We start from the raw sequence: 24,090 nt of genomic DNA, 5'->3' as shown, positions 1-24,090 counted from the left end.
TATTAATCATATGTCCATTAATTCTCCTCACATTCCTCAAAACTTCTTCATTTCATCACCCATAATCTTCTTCCTCCTTCTTGCCTCTGAGGAAGAAACCTCTCTTTGTGGCAATTTCTTCTTTTGAGCCTATGTCTTTCTTCCATCTCTAGATTCTTTCTTTAGCTATCATCCTCTCTCCTACATATTGAATTTCTCTTCCATTGACTCCCACATTGGCCTCTCCTCCTTGTTAAAAAAAAAAAAAAAAAAAAAAGCTTTTTCTCAACCCTTTTATCTCCTTTCAACTATCATTTCATATGCTCCCCATTTTCCAAATTAAAAAAGAAAGTAGTCTAAACATGATATTTCCATTTCTCCTTAGCCTCTTCATCAGTAATTAGAATCAGTCCTCCATCCTCACCATTCTACTGAAAATGTTCTCTCAAAGGTCACCAAAACTTCTCAAAATTTGGCATTGTTCACTATTCTCTCCTTCAGCTTCTGAGACACATTCTCCTGATTCAACTCTGTCTTTCTCATCATTCTTCTCTTCTTTGCTGGCTCCTCTCTATAATCTCTTTAAAAACATGTTTTCCTCTAAACTTTGTCCTTACACTTAGATTTCATCTTGCTATAACCCTATTCAGAAGAGGATTCTTATTCTTAGCCTTGCATACAAGGTCCTCCATAAGCTAATCCTCCCTATTTTCCAACATTCTCTATACTGCTTCCTTCTATCCTTACATGCATTCTGCATTTTAGCCAAATTCAACTACTAACTGTCTTCATGTGCTTGAACTACTTTTTGCATCCCCATGTGTTCAGTTGTATTGTTTCCTAGAGAATTTCACCTCTATCCTACTTGTTAAACCACTGTTCATCATCCAGTCTACTCCAAATTGCCTCACCTTCAAGTTAAGTAAAACTTTATTAATGCCATTTTACAGATAAAAAATGAAGGCCCATGGTCCTCTGACATTCAGCAAAATTATTATGTACAGAATGCCATGTTAGGAGGGATAATAGAAAATCTATATGTCGCAGTCGTTTTCCTCAGTAAGCTTATTTTCTAGTTGGTAGATAAAACACGAATACACATGAATATATTATAGGTACATTATAGAAGCAAAATAACGTGCTGTACATAGGATCTTAGGGAGACATATCACAAAAGGTTTCATGGAAGAGTTGATAACATTTAAGTTGAACTTTAGAGAATGAATAAGAATTCAATAGTCAAATAGGAAAGGGAAGATATTCCACACACAAAGGGCTTAAAAAATAAGATTCATCTAAGACAAAACAACTAGTAAAGGGGAATCTGAATCCAAGTTTTTTACCTCCTGAATAAATGAAATGAAATTCATCATATGCTATGAAACTAGGTTTTAGTCACTTTCTACCAAAAGTCATTTTGACCTGCACATTTTGCCTTTTGCTACATTTTTCTTAACCAAAATTTGTATATGCATCTTATAAAAATAAAAGAGTTGCTTGATGACTTTTAAGAAATTTGCATTTAAGTTTCTGACCTTCCAAAGCAAATCTATTTCTTCTCATCTTCATAAGCCTCCATGAATTTCTATTGTCTTTTCACTTAAATATTTTTAAAAGCACTTCTGAAAATGGTTTAAAAGAAATCTCCATAATTATCAACAAAGAGAAGATTAGAGCTTACTATTTTTTACTACTCTTGGATTGTCTGAGAAAAAATACATATTCTCTCTAGAACTATTTGAAAATTACTTTCTACTCTATTCTACAATTCTAGAAAATAATACCATCACCCAAAAGAGCAAAATACTAAACCTAGAAAAACAAAACAAGATAGCGAATATTGTGTTTCATGAAGAATTATCATGGTTCAATCACAGGTAAAGTCCTGAATAGCTTGGTTAGTTATCATGGTTCATAACTAATTTTTGTTTCAACTTTAAGCACTCATACAGAAAATCTCATTAATTTATATTCTAATAACACACAATTTGTTGCAATTTGGACAGATATTAGATTGAAGTTGATTTTGCTATGTGCAATAAATGTACCAAAAAGATTTCAAGATATCATAAATAATCCATTTAGAACAAACTTTTCATTTATAGTAGAAGTACCATGTACATCAAATGTGACTAAATATCATTATTATTATTATTTATTCATTACAGCAGATCCCCCAAAATATATTTCTTGCAAAAAAAAAAGCATCTTAATATAAAACTTTCCTTACTTTAGACTTACCTTTCCCATGGTTAGTATGGGATTAGTTCAATTGGTACAACTTTATTGTACTTTCAATCTCATAGCTGAATAACATACAAGCTATGTTATATTTCCAAAGTTATGGCAGAATCCTATTGGCTCACTGGTTTCCCTATTCATAAGAATACTAGTATACCCAGGTATTTATAGGCAAAACCCATAAAACCCAGATGCGTATATCAGTTTTTGTTTGTGTGGGAAGATATTGGGGATTGTATCTTAGCTCCTATTTAGATTTAACAATTTAGTATATTCTCATTTGGGAAAAAAAAATATCATGGGGGAGGGGAATGGGAATTCAAGAAGAACGACAAAATCACTGCTCTTATAGCTGAGAATGGAAAAAGTGCCACTACCCTCTACACACTGGTACAGTAGCCTATTCTCTTTAATCAGCACGAGGAAAATGATCCACCATGTCCCAGATAATTGTGTAGGTATGACAGGGAAGAATAGATTCTATTCCCCATGCTCCCTAAGCATCTGTTAAGAGTCTAGGAGAATTGGCAAATCTATATAATCCATTCTTTGTTTCACCTCTGACATTCTAGCATGGGAGCAGGAAATGGCCAAGCCCCTGGAGGATTCTTTTAATTGTCATTTTCTGCTCATCATAGTCTAAAAGACAGCATATTCTGAGCTATTTGTATTCAAGTCCAAAGCATTGGATTAACCACAAGTAATCCAGCATTGGTAGTTGTACCAAATGGTTTTAGCAATCTAGGTTTCTTTATTTTTCTCTACCTTTTTTCTTTCTCAAGGATATGGTAAAAGTACTTTTGAGCTGTTTAGAGGAAAGGTCCTATGAAAAACTCAAGGTAAATTAATCTTTTAATTTGAAAGCTATTCCTTATAATTTACATGAAATGATGTAAACTTATGTCAGAATTAGTCTTACATATATATAAATACCAAAAGAAGAGAGCTAAGAAAATAGGAGGAAGATGTAATATTCTATATTGGAGTGCTGGAAGTCAGGTTTTTCACTCACTTGTCTCCTACAAATCAATAGGATTTACTAAACTCAGAAGGACAAGAAAATTAGGCTCAGAGTTAGGTTAAAATTACTGCTTGCCAGTAATTGGGTTTCTGAATCATAAGTTCCTACTTTCAGCTAATTCTATTCACATCTAATAGGACTGCAAATATATCTTGCCAAAGGAGACAGAGTGCTTTCTCACACTGTCAAGGCTCAGTTTGGGAAGAAGTGTGCTATAGAGAATTTGGAGAAAAAACTGGCATAAACCTCTCCTAGAAGTTCATTCACCAGAATGTTCCACTCTAGGAGAAGGGAATTCAAAAGTCACATTGAAGTTATATTTATAGATAGAGTAAAAACTTCCAACCCTGCTAATGGAAATGAATCATTAAATTATTCCACTGATTTACAATATTTAAATGACTGTCAAAGAAATTTTAAAAATACATATATCCATATATGAACTTCTAAAATGAGAAGCTAAATGACTTGTGCATATGAATCATAGGTTGAATGAGGTACAGGCTTTTGATTACCCAATCAATGTTGTGTCCTCTAGAACAACCAAATTAGTATATTCCTAAGGCCTGACTTTAATAAGCTCCATTCCTCTTTTCTATTTTCTTTTGCTTAAAGTGTGTGTGTGTGTGTGTGTGTGTGTGTGTGTGTGTGTGTGTGTGTGTGTGTGTGTGTGTGATTATTTAAGAAGTGTGGGGGCACTTCGGGTTAAAAGACCCAAGGCCTTTTCCTTGCCAAATCTTGAATGATGAAATATCTGATGAGATCCTGAGCAAATCACTCCATATCTCTAGAACTCAGTTCCCTTGTTTGCGTTTAAAGTAGATGATCTCTGTCATTCTTTCCAATTCTATGATTCAAATTTTGTAGATTAACTTTTGTAGTTTTGAGATACATAAGCACACATATGTTGTATTCTTTTATTTTATCCAAGATCTTTGTCTAAAATACTGAATCAAAATTGACCTAAACATGAAATCTATCTACTGACCAAAAGAGATGGGCTCACTCAGTTCCACTATATTCTAATAAAGAATAGGAAGCTATACTGTACTCTATTCAGCTAACCAAGTGTTTATATCTAATTGGTTATCCTTAGGCCTTTCTAAACTGAACCACTTCTCAGGAAATCAATCTTTCTTCCCTTGGAAGTCATTAGAGAAGGCTCTATTTGATTCAATAAACATTTATTAAATGCCTATGTGCCAGGCACTGTGCTAAGTGCTAAAGATATAAAATGAAGCAAAAGACAATTGCTGCCCTGAAGGAGTTCACAATCTAATGATATTTATCTTTCACTACAGCCTAAACTTTCAAAGCAGCATATCTCCTAAAGTCTCCTGACCCTTGAATGTGTTTGACATCTTGATTTCAGATATCTACTGCACTCAATCCCATCTGCAAATGCAAATGGGCATTTGGATCTGGCTGGCATCCACTCCTTTCTATTCTTACCCTTGTTCATCACATGCTTCAGATCACAGGAGTGGTCTTACCAAGATTTATTTAGAAGGAATAAGAGATCATGCATATTCAGGAGCATTATACCAGTGTAAGATAATTAGAAGTTTAAAAAAAAAAAAACCCTGAGCTTCAGCTAAGATGACACTGAAAACTTCCTAAGGTGTTCTGTTCAATTAATTGTATTTCTTCTAGCCTAACTTGGTCTAAGGTTCTCATCAGGTCAGGAGCCCCAAGACAATAATCTAACTCCCTTAAGAACCCAAGGAACATATTGTCTTCTAGCCTCTGAATTTGGGATTGACCCAAGTGGTCAGAATCAGTGCTCCAAATTGGATTTATTGGTCCATTATAAAATCCCCGTCTAACTCTTAGTCAATTAGTAAGCTTTCTAATTTCACTTCTGGGTTTTTATTTGTCAACCCATATTACTATGCAATTACTAGCTGGATAGCTTCATAGAGTAAAAGAGAAAATAGATTTTTTTTAAAAAAGCAAACACTATTAAAGTTTATCCCTTAATAACATGATCTAAAAAAGAAACAATTTGGAGTGAGAAAACTTGAATTTGATTTTAGAATCTACTACTTTCTACCTAAATAATTTGAGTCAAGTCATTTCACTCCAAATTGTAGGAGTTTTTAGGTCATGGAATAAACTTTATGTGATAGCTTCCACTTTGAATGGGAGGACTGTTAACTATCTAGTAATTCCACAGTAATATGAGTGGATCAACAAAAATCCAAAAATTTCATCAGTTGGCCTCATTATTCATTAATCTCTTTCCCCTCTCCCATTCAAAGGTCCAGTCAAATTGGTCTTATCTTTCTCACATAAGTAACTCCTTCAAAAAAAGGCTTTCTTTGAGAGGATGAATTATTTCATTCTTTTGTTTCCTCAGCATTTACAACAATACCTGGCATATAACAGGTGCTTAATAAATGTTTAGAACACAGTAAATGCTTAAAAAATCCTTGGATTGATTATCACATTTTCCTCACCTTAAAAAAAGGCAGTAAAATTTGATGACCTCAAATGTCCCTTCCAAGTCCAACTCCTATGACATTTCCTGTCATATTTAGATCACAGAATCAGAATACTGGAAGAATTCTTGAATTAACAAATTCAATTCTCTGTATTTAGGTAAAAATACACAATCTATTCCAAAGGATTTCCAGGAAAATTCTACACCTTAGAAACCCACTATTTATCCTGTTAATATCTGACAAACCACTTGTCAGAAAATCCCACCTTATTAAAAATTATTTTAATCCATCCTTCTGTAATCTGATGATTTCACAGTATCAAAGCAGAATTCAAGATCATCATATTAAGTAACCTTTTCAGAGTTCTCTCCTATAGGAACTAATCCTCTTGATATTTACTGAAAGAAATCCTTTAGACACTTTCTTTTGTATTCTCTGCAAGACTCCTGAAAGAAAACTACCCCCAAAATTCCAGAACTCAGAACTGACTCCTGGTGCTCTAACAAAACAGGAAACAAGGTCAATAGTATCTGAGGGAATTTAGGAAGCTACACTCATGAGACCCTCCCAAAACTAAAAGATATGATTTAATTGACTCTGTGCTACATACACATATATACTCACACACTTAGTTTTTACAATGGAATAAGAAAAGAAATTTCAGATTTGATGAGGGCTTCCCAACAAGTAATCTCAACTTCATTTCCAAAAGGTCATTCTCCATTCCTTACTGCCAACCCCATCCTTTCAGCTATGAACTGGAGAGAAACTAAAGGAGACAAAACTGAAAAGATTTCTAAATGGAAGTACAGAGTTACATTGAACCTTTTGATTTTTATTGAGTCTTGAACACACCATAGCACCCTGAGTTCTTCAGAGGAAAATTACTTCATAAGCCAAAAGAACCCAAGACAGGAAAAAGCAGTATTATTTTCAATCTTAACCCAGTCCTTTCTGTGCAGATAACACAAAGTTCATAGAATTTCCACAAGAAATCTCATTTTGTCAGTATATCAAGAATTAAAATATTAGGTATTCAATCATTCAACAAATGTATTAAAGTGACTAATAACTCCCAAGAACAAGGTCTTCAAATAAGATATTTGTTGTTTGCTAGGGTTACTGCTCAATTTCATTCCATAAGGTCAAGACAAATCCATGTTACCATTTTTGGTTTCTTCTGAAGAAATATGAAATTTCTCAGCTTTCTCTTGCAGCCATTTTGGTAGGCACAGCTATGCTGTGCAGAAAATAAATAGGAAGAATGTATAAATAATCTCTTTTGAGAGCCAAGTTTTCTGTTTTTTCTTGGTTTGCTAAACTAACATAAATATCTTCTAGATTTAAAAGCTTTCATTTTATTAAACCAATAAAGTCTTTTTCTGGAAAGATATTAGAAATATATCTGATAGATATATAAAAATATGTATATCAATTGCAATTAGCCTGAAAGTCATTTGACATGCAGTAATTTGAATTTGTACATATATACGTATATATATATATATATATATATATATATATATATATATATATATATATATATATATATATACACAATACTGCATTATACATATATATACACACATATATATATATATAACTTGGGGAAGAAAACTATAAGCAGAGAAAGAATATTGATCTTTGTGCTATAATCAGCAGCTTGCAACAGAAGAATAATGGGTGAAGGAAATCGAGATACAGATAAAAAGAAAACTTTGAGCCAAATTGTTCATGGGATGCCATGGTAATATGAAAAGAAGTATCACCTTTGTATAATTAGGGCTTCCAACAGTTTGCATCAATTAAACACTTCTAAAAATAGTCTTCTACAAAATAAATAACAGAAAGCACCAAAATATTTTAATACTCAAATCCTTTTGAAAGATGAACATTTATATGTTTTATAAATAAAAGATGAAAATGGGAAAATATCTAATTGAATGCAAAAAGTATTGGGGACTCTAAATACTTAAAGAATAGTGAAGTGATAAAACCTCTGTTTCTGAGAAAGCTAAAATTAAATAATCTGTAAATAAGCCTCAAATATGACCTTTAGGATAAAGTCTCTATTTAACTTTTTTAAATCTTGTATCCATGCAATGTTGATTAGTAGTTTTCAATTTGAGGCTAATTTAAAAAAATAAAATTGACTAGCAATCATAAGTTAGAAATACATCCACAAGCAAATGAGTGACCTAGGGGAAATATAACTTCCCAAGGTTACACCAGCAATCCACAGCAGAGCAGGGTTTATAAAGAGCCTCCTATTACTAATGACCAGATCCCTGCAGTAACCCCAGAGCACACACCATGAAAGCTGCTGTATTGGAGTCAAGGTGACTCACCTTTTCATGGTTTCTTCAAAAATGTGGCATCCCTGGAGTGTTTCATTTGCCACACAATTATAACAAAAATAAATACAGATGGACAGTTTACCTAAGTTAAAATTCTCTACACATTCATTATTCCTGACAATAACACATATAGTCAATACACTCCATACTTAAATTCCAAAATTCAAGAAGTACTAATAGAAATCCTAATCAATAAGATAACTGTCCATCAGATTTCTCTTATTACAATTTTATTCAGACCTGAAACCCCCCCCCTTTTTTTTAAGTGAAGGGAAGCAAAGAAGCTTTTCTTAACTGAGAGAAAACTTTTAAGAAAATTATCTTTTCTAGTTCTTCCTCAAGATCCTAGTTAAGTGGTCTAAATGAAAGACGACACCTTCCCCCATCCCATTCCACCCTCAGCATCCCAGATGACTGTCTGTGACCCAAATCAAAAGAGATCCCGGTTTGCAACTGTTTTCTGTATGACAAGGGAGGGCACTCCTTCCGAAGATGCTTTTCCAAACCCGAGAAAAGAAAACACAAAGTTCCAGTTCTGGGGCTCTCGGTCCCCAAATCAAATTCAACTTCTTTCCTTCCTGAGCCTTTGAGCTCTTCTCAGCACACAACTTTAGAGTGGACCAAATATACTTCCCGGATTAGATACATTTTCCCCCCGAAACAATAAGAGACTAGAGGAGAGGAGTGAGGAGGGGGGAATAACGAGTCACAGAAGGAAAAGAGAAAGAGAAGTTTCAAAAGCAAAGCCAAAAGAACCAACTAGCCCTACCCCAGGCGGGCGTGTGTTTGTGTTGTCTGCTTGGGGGGGCGGGAAGAACTGACAGTCACCTTCCTACACGTGGAGGCGGCTGCGAGGTTTCTACTTCAGAGCCCGCCCCCGCCCGCTTGGGGAGCCCGGGTTGCCTGGGCTAGGGACTCTGCTCCCTCTTTCTTCCCTTCCACCTTCATCTCCCTCTCCCCTCCCCATTTCTCCTCCTCCTCTTCCACTTCTTCCTCGTCCTCCTTCTTTTTCTCTTTCTCCTCTTTTTTCTCTTCCTTCTCTTCCTCTTTCCCGCTCCTTCCTACCTGTCTAAGGATGAAACTGGTCGAAGTGGTACTGCCATCCGATCGTTTCAATCTGCTCCTCCGGGTCGTGGTGCCTCTGGCCACCTGAACTCGACAAGATAAGAAAAGAGAGTGAGTGCTTGGGGAAGGAAAGGAACCTGCGACTAAGCAGCAGGGTCACCGGCCAAGGGATGGAGAGAGCTGACCTGACCGTTAATCCAATCTGAATAAGACCCAGACAGCTCCGGGTCCAAACCCTTGAATCCAAATAGCCCCCAAGACACACACATACACACACACACACACACACACACACACACACACACACACACACACACGAAAAAAAGAAGCCCCAGACACCCACCACATCCATTAACAACGATTCGAAGGAGCTTGTTCAGGAGCTCCTAGCATCGGACAGGGGGGAAGCCAGCCGGCTCCTCTAGCTGGAGCAAGAGATTGAAAGAAGGAAAAGGAGGAGGAGGCAAGGAGGAGGAGGAGGAGGAGGAGGAGGGAGGAAGGGAAGAAGAGAGGGAGGAGAAAGAGGAAAGGGGGAGGAGACAAAAGAGGAGGTAGGAAGCGGAGGCTGCTGCTGCTTCGCAGAACTGGGGGTACTGCACGCCAAGAGGCAGATGGAGGTGGTTCCGAAAGCTTGCGAAGGAGGAGGTACCTGCGAGCCGGGGGAGTGCAGCCCGTCTGCAATCCCATTCTTAGAGTAGGAGGACGACGACGAAGATGAGAGCTGGGACATGGTTTAAAGCTGCATGGGCTGCCTACCTACTCCTCACTCGGGCCAGCGGGCTTGGCAGGGGCCAGGACTGAAGGAGAGGACAGCGACTTCCCTCACTCCCTGGCCTCCTGGGCACAGCGGCGGTGGCAGCAGCCAGAGCAGCCACTGCTGCCAGCCTGCCAGTCTTCCTGCCTGCCTGCCTACCCGCGGGGCGGATGGCTGGCTGTGGCTCCCGCCTCCAGTGGTACTTTTGCACGAGCAGCACCTTAAAGCTGCAGAATCACTTTTTCCCATCGAGACAGATGGGTTCGGGTGTGAGTGGCACAAACTCAAGGTGCAATGTGTTGGGAAGAGGGAGAAGGGAAAGGGGCTTCTATCAGGAATTTTGCTGGCCTGATGCTATAGGAAAAAAAGGTTCAGACCCTACACACACACACACACACACACACACACACACACACACACACACACACACACACGAGCTTTCCAGAAGATGAAGAGAGGGGAGGAGGGAGATAAAAATACTGCACAATTTTACATGAGAGACAAAGGAGGCACAGTTCATGAATCAGGGACTTAGGGATGAGACTGGTGCAGTGTAACATACAGCCGAGAGAGCAAAGGTATATGAGGTGTGTGTGTGTGTGTGTGTGTGTGTGTGTGTGTGTGTGTGTGTGTGTGTGTGTGTGTGTGGTCTGCTGTATAAAAAGTATAAAAGGGCAAAGGAAAAAGGTTTCTCTGATTTCACTCATAAGCCTTTTCTGCTGATGCATGGATTTGGGTTTGGGTTTGGAGTTGTTTTTTTTTTTGTTTTTTTTTTTTTTTTGTCTGACTGATTTGTTTTGTTTTTGCAAAGCCTCACTTGTTAGCCAAAAGTCACTTAAATAGTAAGCAATAATGGAACAAGCTGCCAGCCTAAGCCTGTATGGGGAAGCCAACCCTGCTGAGACCATGTTGTCCTAGGAGATTTGAAGGTCATGCTCAACCAGCTGAAGCAACCCTTGGCCACATGCCTTTATGTATACTACATGCAAAGATGGCCATTTTCTAATGTGCAGAATTATCTAAAATGCATATGCAACCTTTAAGTGTCTGATTCTTGAATTAGTCCCCAAAGCACACAGAATTGTACTTAAAATTAAAATAAATCATTGGAGGTGGGGACTAGCTTAGCAACTACACATTATCTGTCCATTCCTATATCTTCCTGCTACCCTAGACTAGTTGAAAAGTTGGAGCCACACAGTATCAGAGTGGAAGAGGGCCTTGTTGTCTGTCTACCTTTCAGTCATGTCCAACTCTTCATGACCCTATTTAGAGTTTTCTTGGAAGATATTGGAGTGTTTTGTCATTTCCTTATCCAGATCATTTAACAGATGAAGAAACTGAGGCAAATAGTTGCTCAGAATCATTAATAAGTGATTCAGCTAATAAGTGTCCAGGCCAGATTTGAACTCAGGAAAATGAATCTTCCTGACTGCAAGCATGTTACTCTATCCATTTTGCCATCTAGCTGATTCTAAGGTAGGGGAAGTTGGGGAGGTGGGGAAAGATTATTTCATGTTACAAATGAGATTAAGTAAGGCCCACAGAAGTTTAATGATTTATTCAAAATTACACAGCCAGTTAATGGGAGAGCCAGAATTAGAAACTAGGACTCCAGATTCCTTAAAAAGAGAGAGAGAGAGAGAGAGAGAGAGAGAGAGAGAGAGAGAGAGAGAGAGAGAGAGAGAGAGAGAGAGAATATATTTTCTTTCTGGATCACAGCTGGATCACTTAACTATACAGCAATTCAGTGACCCCCAATTTCATTAAACACATAGTGATGGAGGCTTGATGACTGCCTAGGCATGTACCAAATCTCCATTACAATGATATAATTCATAGCTTAGGAACAAATTATTTGAGATGTGGATGGTGATTAATGTACATAAATTAATTTCATTGATGGGAATTTCTTTGTGAGAAGAATATTTATCACAATCTTTTGAGAGCTGCCTGCATTACTGAAAGTTAAATGACTTACTTAGACAGCATCACATAACATATATACGTATGTATCAAAGACAGAACTTCCTCCTTTTAGTGAGATTCTTTATGACTATTCCAAGCTGCTTGCATATGCACTTGTGTGTATCTATTTCTTGAATTGTGTGACTGACTATTGAATTGATCATAGGATTTAGAGCTTCCCAAGTGACTTTCCTTTTAGAATAAATCTAATCATTGTCACTCTCCTACTCAGTCATCTCTGGTGGCTCCCTAATGTTTTTACTGTCAAATATAAAGTCCCCTCCTTAGCTTTTAAAGCCATGTAGAACCTGATCTCAAACTATCTTTCCAGCCTTATTAAACATTTTTCCCCTGCCTGACGTCACATATAATCAGAACTTCTCTGTTCCTCGTAGCCAATACTCTGTTTATCATTTATGTGCCTTTGCAATTGCCATTCCTTCTGCCTGAAACGCCTTTCTCACCTTCACCTCAAATAATCCCTCTTTTCCTTTAAGACATTTCAAGTGTTACCTTCTACAAAGAAGTCTTCCTAATCCTTCCCCTTACTCCTAGTACCTTCTTTCTATGCTACATTGTATTTAAACACTTTATCTCTTTATCTTTGTTCTGTAAATACTTATATATGTATCCATCTCTCACATTAGAAGTTCCTTTTTTATTATTATTATAGCTTTTTATTTACAAGACATATGCATGGGTAATTTTTCAGCATTGACCCTTGCAAAACCTTCTATTCCAACCTTTCTCCTCCTTCTCCCCATCCCCTCCCCTACATGGCAGGTAGACCAATACATGTTAAATATGTTAAAGTATATGTTAAATATAATATATGTATATATATATTTATACAGTTATCTTGCTGCACAAGAAAAATCGGACTTAGAAATAAGGTAAAAATAACCTGAGAAGGAAAACAAAAAGCAGAAGGCGCGGAAATGCTATGTTTGGCCCATACTCTTTTCCCATAGTTCTTTCAATGGTTGGAGTTGGTTCTCTTCATTATTGAACAATTGGAACTGATTTGGTTCATCTCATTGTTGAGGAGAGCCACGTCCATCAATATTGATCATCATATTGTATTGTTGTTGAAGTGTATGATGATATCCTGGTCCTGCTCATTTCACTTATCATCAGTTCATATAGGTCTCTCCAGGTCTTTCTGAAATCACCCTGTTGGTCATTCTTACACAACAATAATATTCCATAACATTCATATACCACAACTTATTCAGGCATTCTCCAATTGATGGGCATCCACTCAGTTTCCAGTTTCTGGCCACCACAAAGAGGGCTGCCACAAACATTCTTGCACATACAGGTCCCTTTCCATTCTTTAATATCTCTTTGGGATATAAGCCCAGTAGTAATACTATCAAAGGTTTGATAACTTTTTGAGCATAGTTCCAAATCTCTCTCCACAATGGTTGGATGCAGAAGTTCCTTTTGAGAAAGATTGTTTCAATTTTTATATTTGTATCACCAAATCTATGCCTGGCACTTTAGTAGACACTTAAATGCTTGTTGAGTGAACATCTCTTCTAAACCCTGGGTAAACAATATCATGGAGCCTTGTCTCTGATTTCTGGAGTGACAGCTTAGTTAAGGAGATAGGATGTGGATCAGTGGCAACCACTAAGCAAGGAAAATAAGCAGTGAAAGTGTTCAGAGGTTATAAAAAATCAGTGAGACAATGATGAAGAACAGACCAGACTGAAGATTAAGTAGAGGAAAGACAGTGCGAGGAATTCTAGATTCCCAAGCTAAGAAATTTGGATTCAGTAGGTTAGAAAGAGGACTAGACTTAAAAGCCACAAGGAGTAAACGGAAAAAGATCATCCTCTTTTAATAGAACTGAACCTATAATTTCATTTGTTATAAAGCACTTACCTTTACCAGTGAAGACCACTTAAATCTTCAGAATGTTACCCAGAAACACCGAGAGATTGTGACTTGACTACAATAACACAACCAGTATATTTTGAGGATGGAAATTGATCCTAACTCTTTCAGAATGTAGGATTCACTAATTCATTAGATTCTAGCATTCATTAATCTCTATTCCATGGTGCTTTTCAGGAATTGCAGAATCTGAGTTCAAGTCCTGCCTCTAGCACAATATTACATGATTTTAGGCAAATCACTGAACTTCCCCAAACCTCACTTCTCTTACCTATAAAATGAAAGGGTTGGACTAGATGGCCCCTAGGTTCCTCCAGCTCTGTGGACATTTACAAATTATATGACCTCTGGCAAAGTCACTTCTCTGATCCTCATAGTATCGGATCATAGTTTTAGATCATTTAAGTTTCCATGTCACATAAAGAAACTAAAGATACAGGTGATAAGGATCCAAATCCAGTTCATTTGACTCCAAATTGTGTTTTGTCCAACCAACCTCTCAGATTTCATTTATATAATGAGGGTCCCAAGCTCCTCCAAACTCTTAACAGTCTCTGTTACTGCTGGCTGTAGCAGTGTGGATTTGAATCCCATCTCAGAAATAGGACTCTGATCCTGGATAAGTTGCTCAGTTTCTTCAACCATAAAATGGAATGAAGCTATCTATTCTACCTAACTCTAAGAGTTTTTGTGAAACACCAAAAATATGATGTACTATTAAGCACTATGCAAACTTTAAAATGCCATATAAATATTGGTTGTTATTAGCACACTAAAATTAATGGGCAATTGCTGGTTGTTTTTGTTATTCTTATGTGCTTTTATATCTCATTTGATCCTCACCATGCCCTATGGAGTCGACAGGGAAGGTCCCATATACAGAGAAAAAAATGGGTGCTCAGACAAGTTAAATTATTTAGCCAAAGTTATAGACTTGAAAAAGAGTTGCTTTACAAGAAATTCGTTTCTGCACACATATATTGTATCTAGGATATACTATAACATATTTAACATATATGGGACTGCCTGCCATCTACCGAAAAGGGTGGAGGAAAGGAGGGAAAAATTCGGAAGACAAGTGAATGCAAGGGATAATATTGTAAAAAATTGCCCATGCATATGTACTGTCAAAAAAAGTTATAATTAGAAAATTAATTTTAAAAAATAAAGTATAAAAAAAAAGAAAAAGAAAAAGAATTGCTTTAGAGAATATGAGCAGTTATTCACATGAGTAACAAAATGCTGATGGGGTGACCCTGAAATGCGTCCCTTGACTTTTGGGGGAAAGCACTGGGGATGAACTTTGACAGAGAGCCACCATTCAGGGCAGTTAAGTGATTTCATTCTGTTGGAAATCTTGGCAGAGACTAGCTGCACCTCTATTGAGTTGAAGATTAGCCCAGAACCACTCCTAGTAGCTCCAACTTAAGTGGTCTCATTTAGTTAGAAATTTGGACCTAATATTCCTATTGGGTAGCTTGAAACTCCAAGGTAAGTACTCTTTTTTCAACTGGAAATCTAGGCCTGGGGGCAATGAATAGAAGCCCCGCCTCAGACTTCTTATAAAAAGACAACTCTGAACTCCAAATCTCTTCATAAGGCTGAAGCAGGATTATGCTTTGCCAAGAAGTTCTCTTCTTGGCACAGCTGCCTGCCAGGACTCTTGCCCGCTGTGAAGATATCCTCTTCTCAGTGTTAACCTTTGCCATTTTCCCTGACAGAACCTCTTGCCACTAAGAAGTCTGTCTTCCTAGCAAAGCTGACTTCTCAATGCCAATAAAAACCCTTTTGCCATTCAGACTTTTTGGGTCCATGAATTCTTTCATGATGGACCTGTGCGCTGACCAGAGGACATTCTTACACCTCACATCTCTAGTACTAGAACTACATCAATGTTATTAATAAGGAAATTAGCTCCCTTCAAAATGTCACTTTTAAAAGGGACTTATTTTATCAAAATTTTATAACCTACCATCATTTCCCACTGTTTAGATAAATTTGCTAATTACTAAATACAATGGGTTCTTTCTGGTAAGGATCAAGATAGCCCTGATATACGTTTCTGTGGGTTTTTTTGAACATTGTCAAAATTAATTCTGAAGTAGCAGTACTTTTTTTTAATTATAATTTTTTATTGACAGAACATATGCATGTGTAATATTTTACATCATTATCCCTTGCACTCACTTCTGTTCCAACTTTTCCCTTCCTTCCCTCCACCCTTCCCCCAGATGGCAGGCAGTCTTATACATGTTAAACATGTTAAAGTATATCCTAGATACAATATATGTGTGCAGTTCTGTATACTTCTCTTGTTGCACAAGAAGAATTGGATTCAGAAGGCAAAAATAACCTGGGAAGAAAAACAAAAATGCAAGTAGTCCACATTCATTTCCCAGTGTTCCTTCTCTGGGTGTAGCTGATTCTGTCCATCATTGATCAATTGGAACTGAATTAGATCTTCTCTTTGTCAAAGATATCCACTTCCATCAGAATATATCCTCATATAGTATTGTTGTTGAAGTGCATAATGATCTCCTGGTTCATGGCAGTACTTTTAAAAGTAAATTATACATTGTTTCAAGCAGGCTGATTTCAGAAAAACCTAGAAAGACTTTCATGAACTGATGCTAAGTGAAATGAGTGGAACCAAGAGACATTGTACACAGCCACAACAATATTATGTGATGATCAGCTATGGTGGACTTGGTTCTTTTCAACAATGAGGTGATTCAATACAATTCCAATAGACTTATGATGAAAAAAGCCATCTATATCCAGAGGGAGAACTTTAGAGACTGAATGTGGATCAAAGCATAGGATTTTTACCCTCTGTTGTTAGTGGTGGTTTACATATTTTTGTTTTCTCATGTTTTTTTCTTTTACCTTTTTATCTTATTTTTCTCATGCAACAGAACAAATATGGAAATATGTTTAGAAGAATTAACCTATATTGGATTGCTTGCTGTCTATTGGAGAGGGTGCAGGAATGATAAAAATTTGGAACACAAGGTTTTGCAAAGATGAATATTGAAAACTAATTTTGCATATATTTGAAAAAATAAAAAGCTATTTTTAAAAGTTGTATGTCATTCAAGGCAGCTAGATGGAATAGTAGGTAGAGAATCAGTCCTGAAGTCAAGAAGCCTCAACACTAAGTTCAAATCTAATTCCAGACACTTACTAGCTGGGTGACTCTGGGCAAGTCACTTACTTTGTTTGCCTCAGTTTCCTTATCTGTAAAATGAATTGGAGGAAATGGCAAATTACTCTTGTATCTTTGTGAAGAAAAGCCCAAATGGAGTCACAAAGAGTAGGACACAAATAAAAACAACTAAATAAGTATGTCATTCATAATTCCCTCTATCTTATTTCCTTTATTCACTGTTCTTTATATCCATTCCTTCTACATCTCCATGTCTTTGTAATAGTGATACCCTATTCCAGGAATGTTTTCCCTCCCTCTTGGGACTCCAGGTGCCACATCCTTCAAATGTATTTCCTGATATCTTCACTTACTGGAATCTGATGTGACTATATTTATTTTATTTTAACTAATCCAAGTACATATGGAATACTCAAAGGAGAAAGCTCATTGGCAAACAGAAGTATGCTCACCTGCTACAAGGATTGTTTCTTCTTTTGTATTTGGTACTACATCTCTATCACCAGTGGGAAACATCTTTGGCATGTCCACTTTTCACTATTTTATGTCAAGCTTGATGGTAACAATCAAAGAACCATCACTTATCTCAGCTGTAATATCATTCAGGGAATTTTAAAAATAATTTTAACATATAATGTGAGATATCTTTTCATTTTCCTCTTTCTCTTAATGTGTTATTCAGCCAGTGTCCAACTCTTCATGTGTGAAGGTCTGGGCTGGCTCCTCTGAAGGGCTCAGAATAAGTCCTTGTCAGGATAAGCAAAAGTCCTTAACCCACATTGGGCACCAAAATGCAAAGGTCCAAGCTATCCTTCTCTGGGAACTTGTTTCTTTTAAAGGTGTAAACTCCTCTAAATATGTAAACTCCTCTTCAGAAGTCCAAAGGTGTGAACTCCCCTTAAAGGCCCAAACCAAAGGTGTGAATTCTTAGCTAGAGAATTGCCCAGAAAACCTGAGTTCTCACCTTGTAATCCTAACATCCATGACTCTATTTCAAGTTGGTTTTTCATTGTTTGTTTTGCAAATGTACTAGAGTTCTTTGCCATTTCCTTTCTCCAGCTCATTTTACAAATTTACAAAGAGGTAAAAGGGGTTAAGTGATTTGCCCAGAGTCACACAGCTAGTAAGTGTCTGAGATCAGATTTGAATTCAGGAAGACAAATCTTCATGACTTTAAACCCTATCTACTCTACTATCTATCTACTGTTATTCTATCCACTATACCACCTAGCTCCTCCTTTCTCTTAATGGTACTATTATTCCGTATCACTTAACTATAAACATTTTATTCATATTTATTATTCCCCTCCACAAGCCAGGAATATGCTTCCACATTTTTACCAATTGAATTATTTTTCTTCCCATTAATGGCAGATATTCCCAAAGCTCTGTCCTGGTCCTTTTTCCCCCTCACTATACTCTTTCATTTGGTGATCTTTATTCACTCTCATTAAATAATCATCTCTTTAAGACTTCAAGATGTATATACAGTTCTTTTCTCTCCTGAATTGCAATTCCCCATTACCAACTGGCTAGTTGACATTTAAACTGGATTACCATAGGCATCTTAAGCACAACATATCTAAAATAGAACTCATTATGTTTCCTACGTAAAACTTATCCCTGTTGCAAACTTCCCTATCAAGGCTGTGAGCACAGCCATCCTTTTAGTCACTTAGGCTTGCAAACTCAGTGTCACAGATTTTGCTGATTTCTCATTCTCCTTGATTTCTCAGCAGCCTTTCACTCCTCCTTCATACTCTTGTCTCTCTAAATTTTGAGGACACCACTTTCTCTTGATTCTCCTTTCCCTTTGGCCACTCCTCTGTCTACTTTGCTTAATTCTTTTCTAGATGATGCTCTTTAATGGGTCCCTCAGCATTCTCTCATGGACTCTCATCTTTTCTTCCTCTAGACTACTTTACTTAGTGTTCTCATCAGCTGCCATGGATTTACTTTCTATCTGTATACTAATGGTTCTCTTATCTATCCAGTTCTCTATGCTGACCTCCAAACTTTAACTTTCAACTTCCTTTCACACATCTTGAACTGGCTATCCAGCAGACATCTTAAACTTAATGTGTCCAAAATGGAACTCATTTTCTTTCCCCTTAAATCCTTCCCTTTCCTATCTTCCCAGTTATTGTGGAGGGCAAGATCATTCTATTAGTCCCTCAGGCTCTCAATTTAGGAGTAATCTTGAGTTTTTCATTAGCTATAACCCCCACATCAATATTTAATCTATTGCCAATGACTTGTCAATTTCACCTTGGTAACATTTCTTGAATATGTCCCCTTCCCTCCTCTGACTGCACCATCTAGTGTAGATTCTCATCACATCACACCTGAATTATTGCAATAGACCGATGGCAAATCTGCCTTCCCCAAATCTTCCCACCCCAAATCTTCCCACCCCAATCTAGCTTTCATTCAGGCACCAAACTTCTAGAAATGCAGCTCCAATCAGGTCACCACTGCCTCATCACACCCCACCCCTCCAATAAACTCCAGTTCTTTCCTATTGCCTCCAAGAACAAATGCAAAATGTTCTATTTGGTATTCAAAGTCATTTCCAATATTCTTTCACCTTATTCCCTAATGTGTATATTCACTGACACTAGCCTCTTGGCTAATTGGCAAACCATTTCTCAGCTCCAGACTGTTCCTCAGACCTGGAACACTCTCCCTTCTCCATTCTATTGATCTCTCTGGCTTCCTTTAAGTCTCAGGAAGTTTCTCCAATCCCTCTTAATTCCATAGCCTTCTCTCAGTTAATTTTCCTATTTATTCTACATACAGCTTGCTTTGTATATATTTGTTTGCATTTTATCTCCCCTATTAGATTATAAACTCCTTAAATTCAGGGATTATCTTTTGCCTCTTTTTTGTATCTCTCCCTCCACTCCCCCATTCTCCCCACTTTTAGCATAGTGCTTTGCACACAGTAACTGGCTTTGAGTATTTATTGATTCTCAACCTCTCACTTTCACTAACTCTCTACATATTCAAACAATTATCAAAAACTTGCTTATTTTTCTATATCTTTTAGATTCATTTCCTTTTACTTGCATAGCTACCACTCTGGTTCAGGCTCTCATCACTTATTACCTCAAATATTGCAATAATTTTCTAATTGATCTTTTCTGCCTCAAGTCTCCCCCCATGCTAGTCCATTCTCCTAACAGTTGCCTAATTGATTTTCCTAAAATGCTTGTCACCCATCTATTTAGTAAACTCCAGACCATATTACCTCTCAGACCACTTATGGTATTTAAAGCTTTTCCTATCTTTATCTAATATATCATTCAACTCATTTACTGCCCAGCTATTCTGGCTCACCTGCTACTCAGCACATAAGAATTTCTTTTATCTAGATCTTTCCTCATTGCTTCTATTATGCATTATACAAATTTAGTTGAGTACATGTATCTCATTAAAATAATATTCTCCATAAGGGAAGATATTCTTTTTTGTTTCTAGATCCCCAGCTACTGGCACAGTGCCTGGGCCAAAGAAAGCACTTAATAATTGTTTTCAAATTGAATTTTTGCAATAGAATTTATACATGTAAATTTCTTATCACACCATTGTGTCAAGGGGACCAATTGCCTAGGAATAAAGCCCTTTTAAAATAAGGTTAACAAGTCACAATAACAATCAAGCAACTCTAGTGTTTTCACACATACCTAACAAAATGTTATACTGGCAATTTTTAAAATTAATTTTATAATTATAAATTTATTTTGACAGTACATATGCATGAGTAATTTTTTTATAACATTATCCCTTGTATTCATTTTTTCCAAATTTCCCCCTCCCTTCCCCTAGATGACAGGCAATTCTATACATATTAAATGTTATACTGGCAATTAAGTGACTACTCTGTATTAGAATATTCACAAAGCTGTAAATCTAGACTATCAATTTTTTAAAAATGAAAAAATTCAGAAATTAGTTGACATGTTTACTTTTTTTAACCCTTAAGAATTTAGCCACTTGTAAAATCCATATTTAGAAAGGTATGTACATTTTAACATTTTACTATTTTTTGTTTTCATAACATCTTACTTTTCAAATATATTCCTTTCCTACTTTCTACCCAGTAATTCCTTGTAACAGAAAAATAAAAAAAGAAAATACTTTGTATATTAATGCAGCAAAACTAATCAAATTAAATACAATTTCCTAATACTTCCCCCCCCCCAGGCAATTAGGATTAAGTGATTTGCCTGGGGTCACAGCCAGGAAATATTAAATGTCTCAGATCATATTTGAACTCACGTCCTCCTGACTTGAGAGCTGGTACCTCAACTTAAGTACAATTTTAAAGGGCACAAGTGACCCAGATAATCATGTAAATAAAAAAATAATACAGATTGTGATGAAACTTAGCATTAAAATTAAATTATAGGTATACACTTTTTCAATGGCATATAGATGGTGGCTGGTTTGTTTTGTTTTATTCAGTTTCTTTTAGCTGGGATAATTTGTTTAGTTTTTAAATGATAAAATTTGAATACACTTTACAAGCTAACATTTTTAATGATGTGTCAAGACTTATTTTTATAGGTCATAGATCAACAGCAGGAAGAAACTTTAAAAGTCTTCTGACCCAACCTTCTTATTTAAAGATAAGGAAATTGAGGTCCAGAGAAACTAAATAACATCTCCAGGATATAATAGGTAGTTAGTGACAATCAGAATTCAAAATTGGGTTCTCAATTCCAAATTCAGAATTTTTGAATTTTTCACTAGCTATCACCCTCACATCAATATTCAACCTATTGCCAGATTTTTTCCACAGCACAAAATGTTTCACTCCTCCCTTCCCATCACCTCTGCCACAGATACACATTGTAATATAGCAAAAGTCAAGAAAAACTCAGCAGTTCAAGTACTTTCTTGCTATGCATAGGAAACACACAAAAACAAACAAGAGAAAAACTTCTGTTGCAGTTTGATAGTATCAATATGAAGGATTTATGGAAACCACAGATCACATTCATGCAGGATTAGGTTGAAAATATTCCAATTAATAAATCTATTAATACACATTAAGTGCTTTCTATGATCAAGCATTATGCTAAGCACAAAAGATATAAAGACAAAATAAAAACAATACTCCACACCAAGGAATGTACAAATTTATTGAGGGAGATAAAGAGGCATGTGCAGAATACATATTGTATGTACAATACATACAAGATATACCTGGGAGGCAGACACTACTTAGCAACAGAGAGGATGAGAAAATATTTTCAGCAAAACATGGACGACTAAGAGGATCCAAGAGGATAAAAAGGGCATGAATTGCATACAAGAGGGACACATTTTTCTCTCCACAGCTTGGAGAGTGAGAGGGGAAGAGCATTCAAAATTTTCTCTTGAAAATTTGCAGTTGCCTGAAGTAAGATCTGTGGTGACTAGTTCATGGAAATAAAGAAGGAGGGAGGGAACTTTGTACCATACACTTTAGTGTTTTATAAATATTTTCTTATCACAACCCTGAGAGGTAGATGCTATTATTATTCCCACTTTACAGTTGAGAAAACTGAGGCAGGTTAAGCGATTTACCCACAGTCACACAGCTGGGTAGTGTCTGAGTTTACATTTGAACTAAAGGGGCTTCCTGACTTCAATCCCAGCATTCTATCCACTGTACTCCCAACTCCTTTCTCCTGTCCTCACTCCCCCTCCTGATTTCTATTTAGTGCAAGGAGGCATTCCTTCTAGAATAGATTGGGGGAGGTGGTACATTTCTAGCTTTAATGAACAGTACACTTCAAACTCTGTAGCCTGAGAGTACATTATATCAAAAAGAAGCAAGACTTGGTAGACAAAATTCTAGACAAGCTGACACTAAATTGCTGCAGACTATGAGAAAATCTATTCACTTTCTTGAATAACATACTATGTCAAAAAGGAGCACAGATATCACTGTGCAGAGGAAATAACCTGGTGGGTAATTCCCACTTTCCTTTTTATTTTCTCACTTAAAAATAACTCACCAGTCTCTTTTATATCTAGTAATGTGCTTCAATATGGAAATTTATTCTGCTTTTGTCACAAATTTTTCTCTTCTCATTGGGGTTTGGGGGAAAGATAAGGTCAGGGGAATAAGCATCTATTAGTGCCTATTATGTGCCAGGTATTGTGCTAAATTACATATAATTTGATTCTCACAAACCTGTAAAGTAGGTGCTCCACTTTAGTTTCCCCGAAATAATTTGTCTAGAATCATACAACTAATAGGTCTTTAGCTAGATTTAAACTCGGGTCTGACACCAGGCCCTTCTCTCTATTCACTGTGCCAAAAGTACAGAACATTTGTCACCTACTAGAGGAACACTTTTTGGGTCTTAAATGTTTTGTTTTCTCCTCTCCCTAAAAATTAAAGTTTATTCAATAAATATTTTTACTTTTGCCTGGTTTTCGCTGGTTTTTGCAAGCCATGCTCGTAAACTCTTTGAGGGCAGAGGCTATTTCTTTTTCAATTTCTTTCAGTGTGTAGTACCTATTCAATTATTAATAAATGAATGCTGAATTGAATACTGTCTTTTTCCTGTTAGCAAAAATAACAGATTAAGTTGTTTATTGCTTCAACAGTAATCACTTTAAAAAAAGAAAACTTCTTGCTGTAACAATGTGAAATAATTTTAAAGAAACAGATGGTATGAAGGTACCTGGAATAGGGTCCTCTAAAAAGATGCTACTTAGTATCAGCAATGTCATCTTTCTTTTTCTAAATCTTCAAGCCTGATAATTTTCAAATTCATATTTAGCTTACCTAGATTCATATAAACCATTTTTTCTTATGTTCCACTTTCTGAAAAGGAAAAAATACTAATTCTTAGTTGAAAATGTAATACAGAGCAGCTTTTTGTAATTCAAAAGAATTGGAAAATGAATACATGCTCATCAATTGGGGAATTGATGAATATTGTATATAAAGTAATGGAATATTATTTTAATCAAAAACTATGAACAAGCTGGTTTTAGAAAAGCCTGGAAACATTTACATGAACTGATGCTGAGTGAACCAAACAGAAGCAGAAAAATACCATACAGCAACAAAATAGTGTGATGATCAACTATGAGATTTGGTTCTTCTCAGCAATTCAGTGATTCAAGTCAATGCCAATAAAATTTGAATGGAAAATGCCATCTGCAACTAGAGACCTATGGAAACTGTA

The 24,090-nt window shown here is 36.5% G+C and overlaps 1 protein-coding gene across 1 annotated transcript in view; it reads right to left on the bottom strand.

Moving 5' to 3' along the window:
- CACNB4 (calcium voltage-gated channel auxiliary subunit beta 4) overlaps positions 1–9,560 on the bottom strand; it is a 341,773-nt gene extending 332,213 nt beyond the window's left edge. The window contains exons 1-2 of the mRNA XM_074303449.1: positions 9,451–9,560; positions 9,108–9,191 (exon numbers count right to left, since the gene is read on the bottom strand). Coding sequence (XP_074159550.1) covers positions 9,108–9,191; positions 9,451–9,459 — 93 coding nt within the window. The 5' untranslated portion in view covers positions 9,460–9,560. The remainder of the gene's footprint in view (positions 1–9,107; positions 9,192–9,450) is intronic.
- Between the last annotated feature and the right edge of the window lie 14,530 nt (positions 9,561–24,090).

The sequence above is a fragment of the Sminthopsis crassicaudata genome, chromosome 3 (genome assembly GCF_048593235.1).
Source record: "Sminthopsis crassicaudata isolate SCR6 chromosome 3, ASM4859323v1, whole genome shotgun sequence".
NCBI lineage: Eukaryota > Metazoa > Chordata > Mammalia > Dasyuromorphia > Dasyuridae > Sminthopsis > Sminthopsis crassicaudata.
The sequence above is the reverse complement of the archived record's forward strand: the minus strand, read 5'-3'. Positions and strand labels throughout refer to the sequence as shown.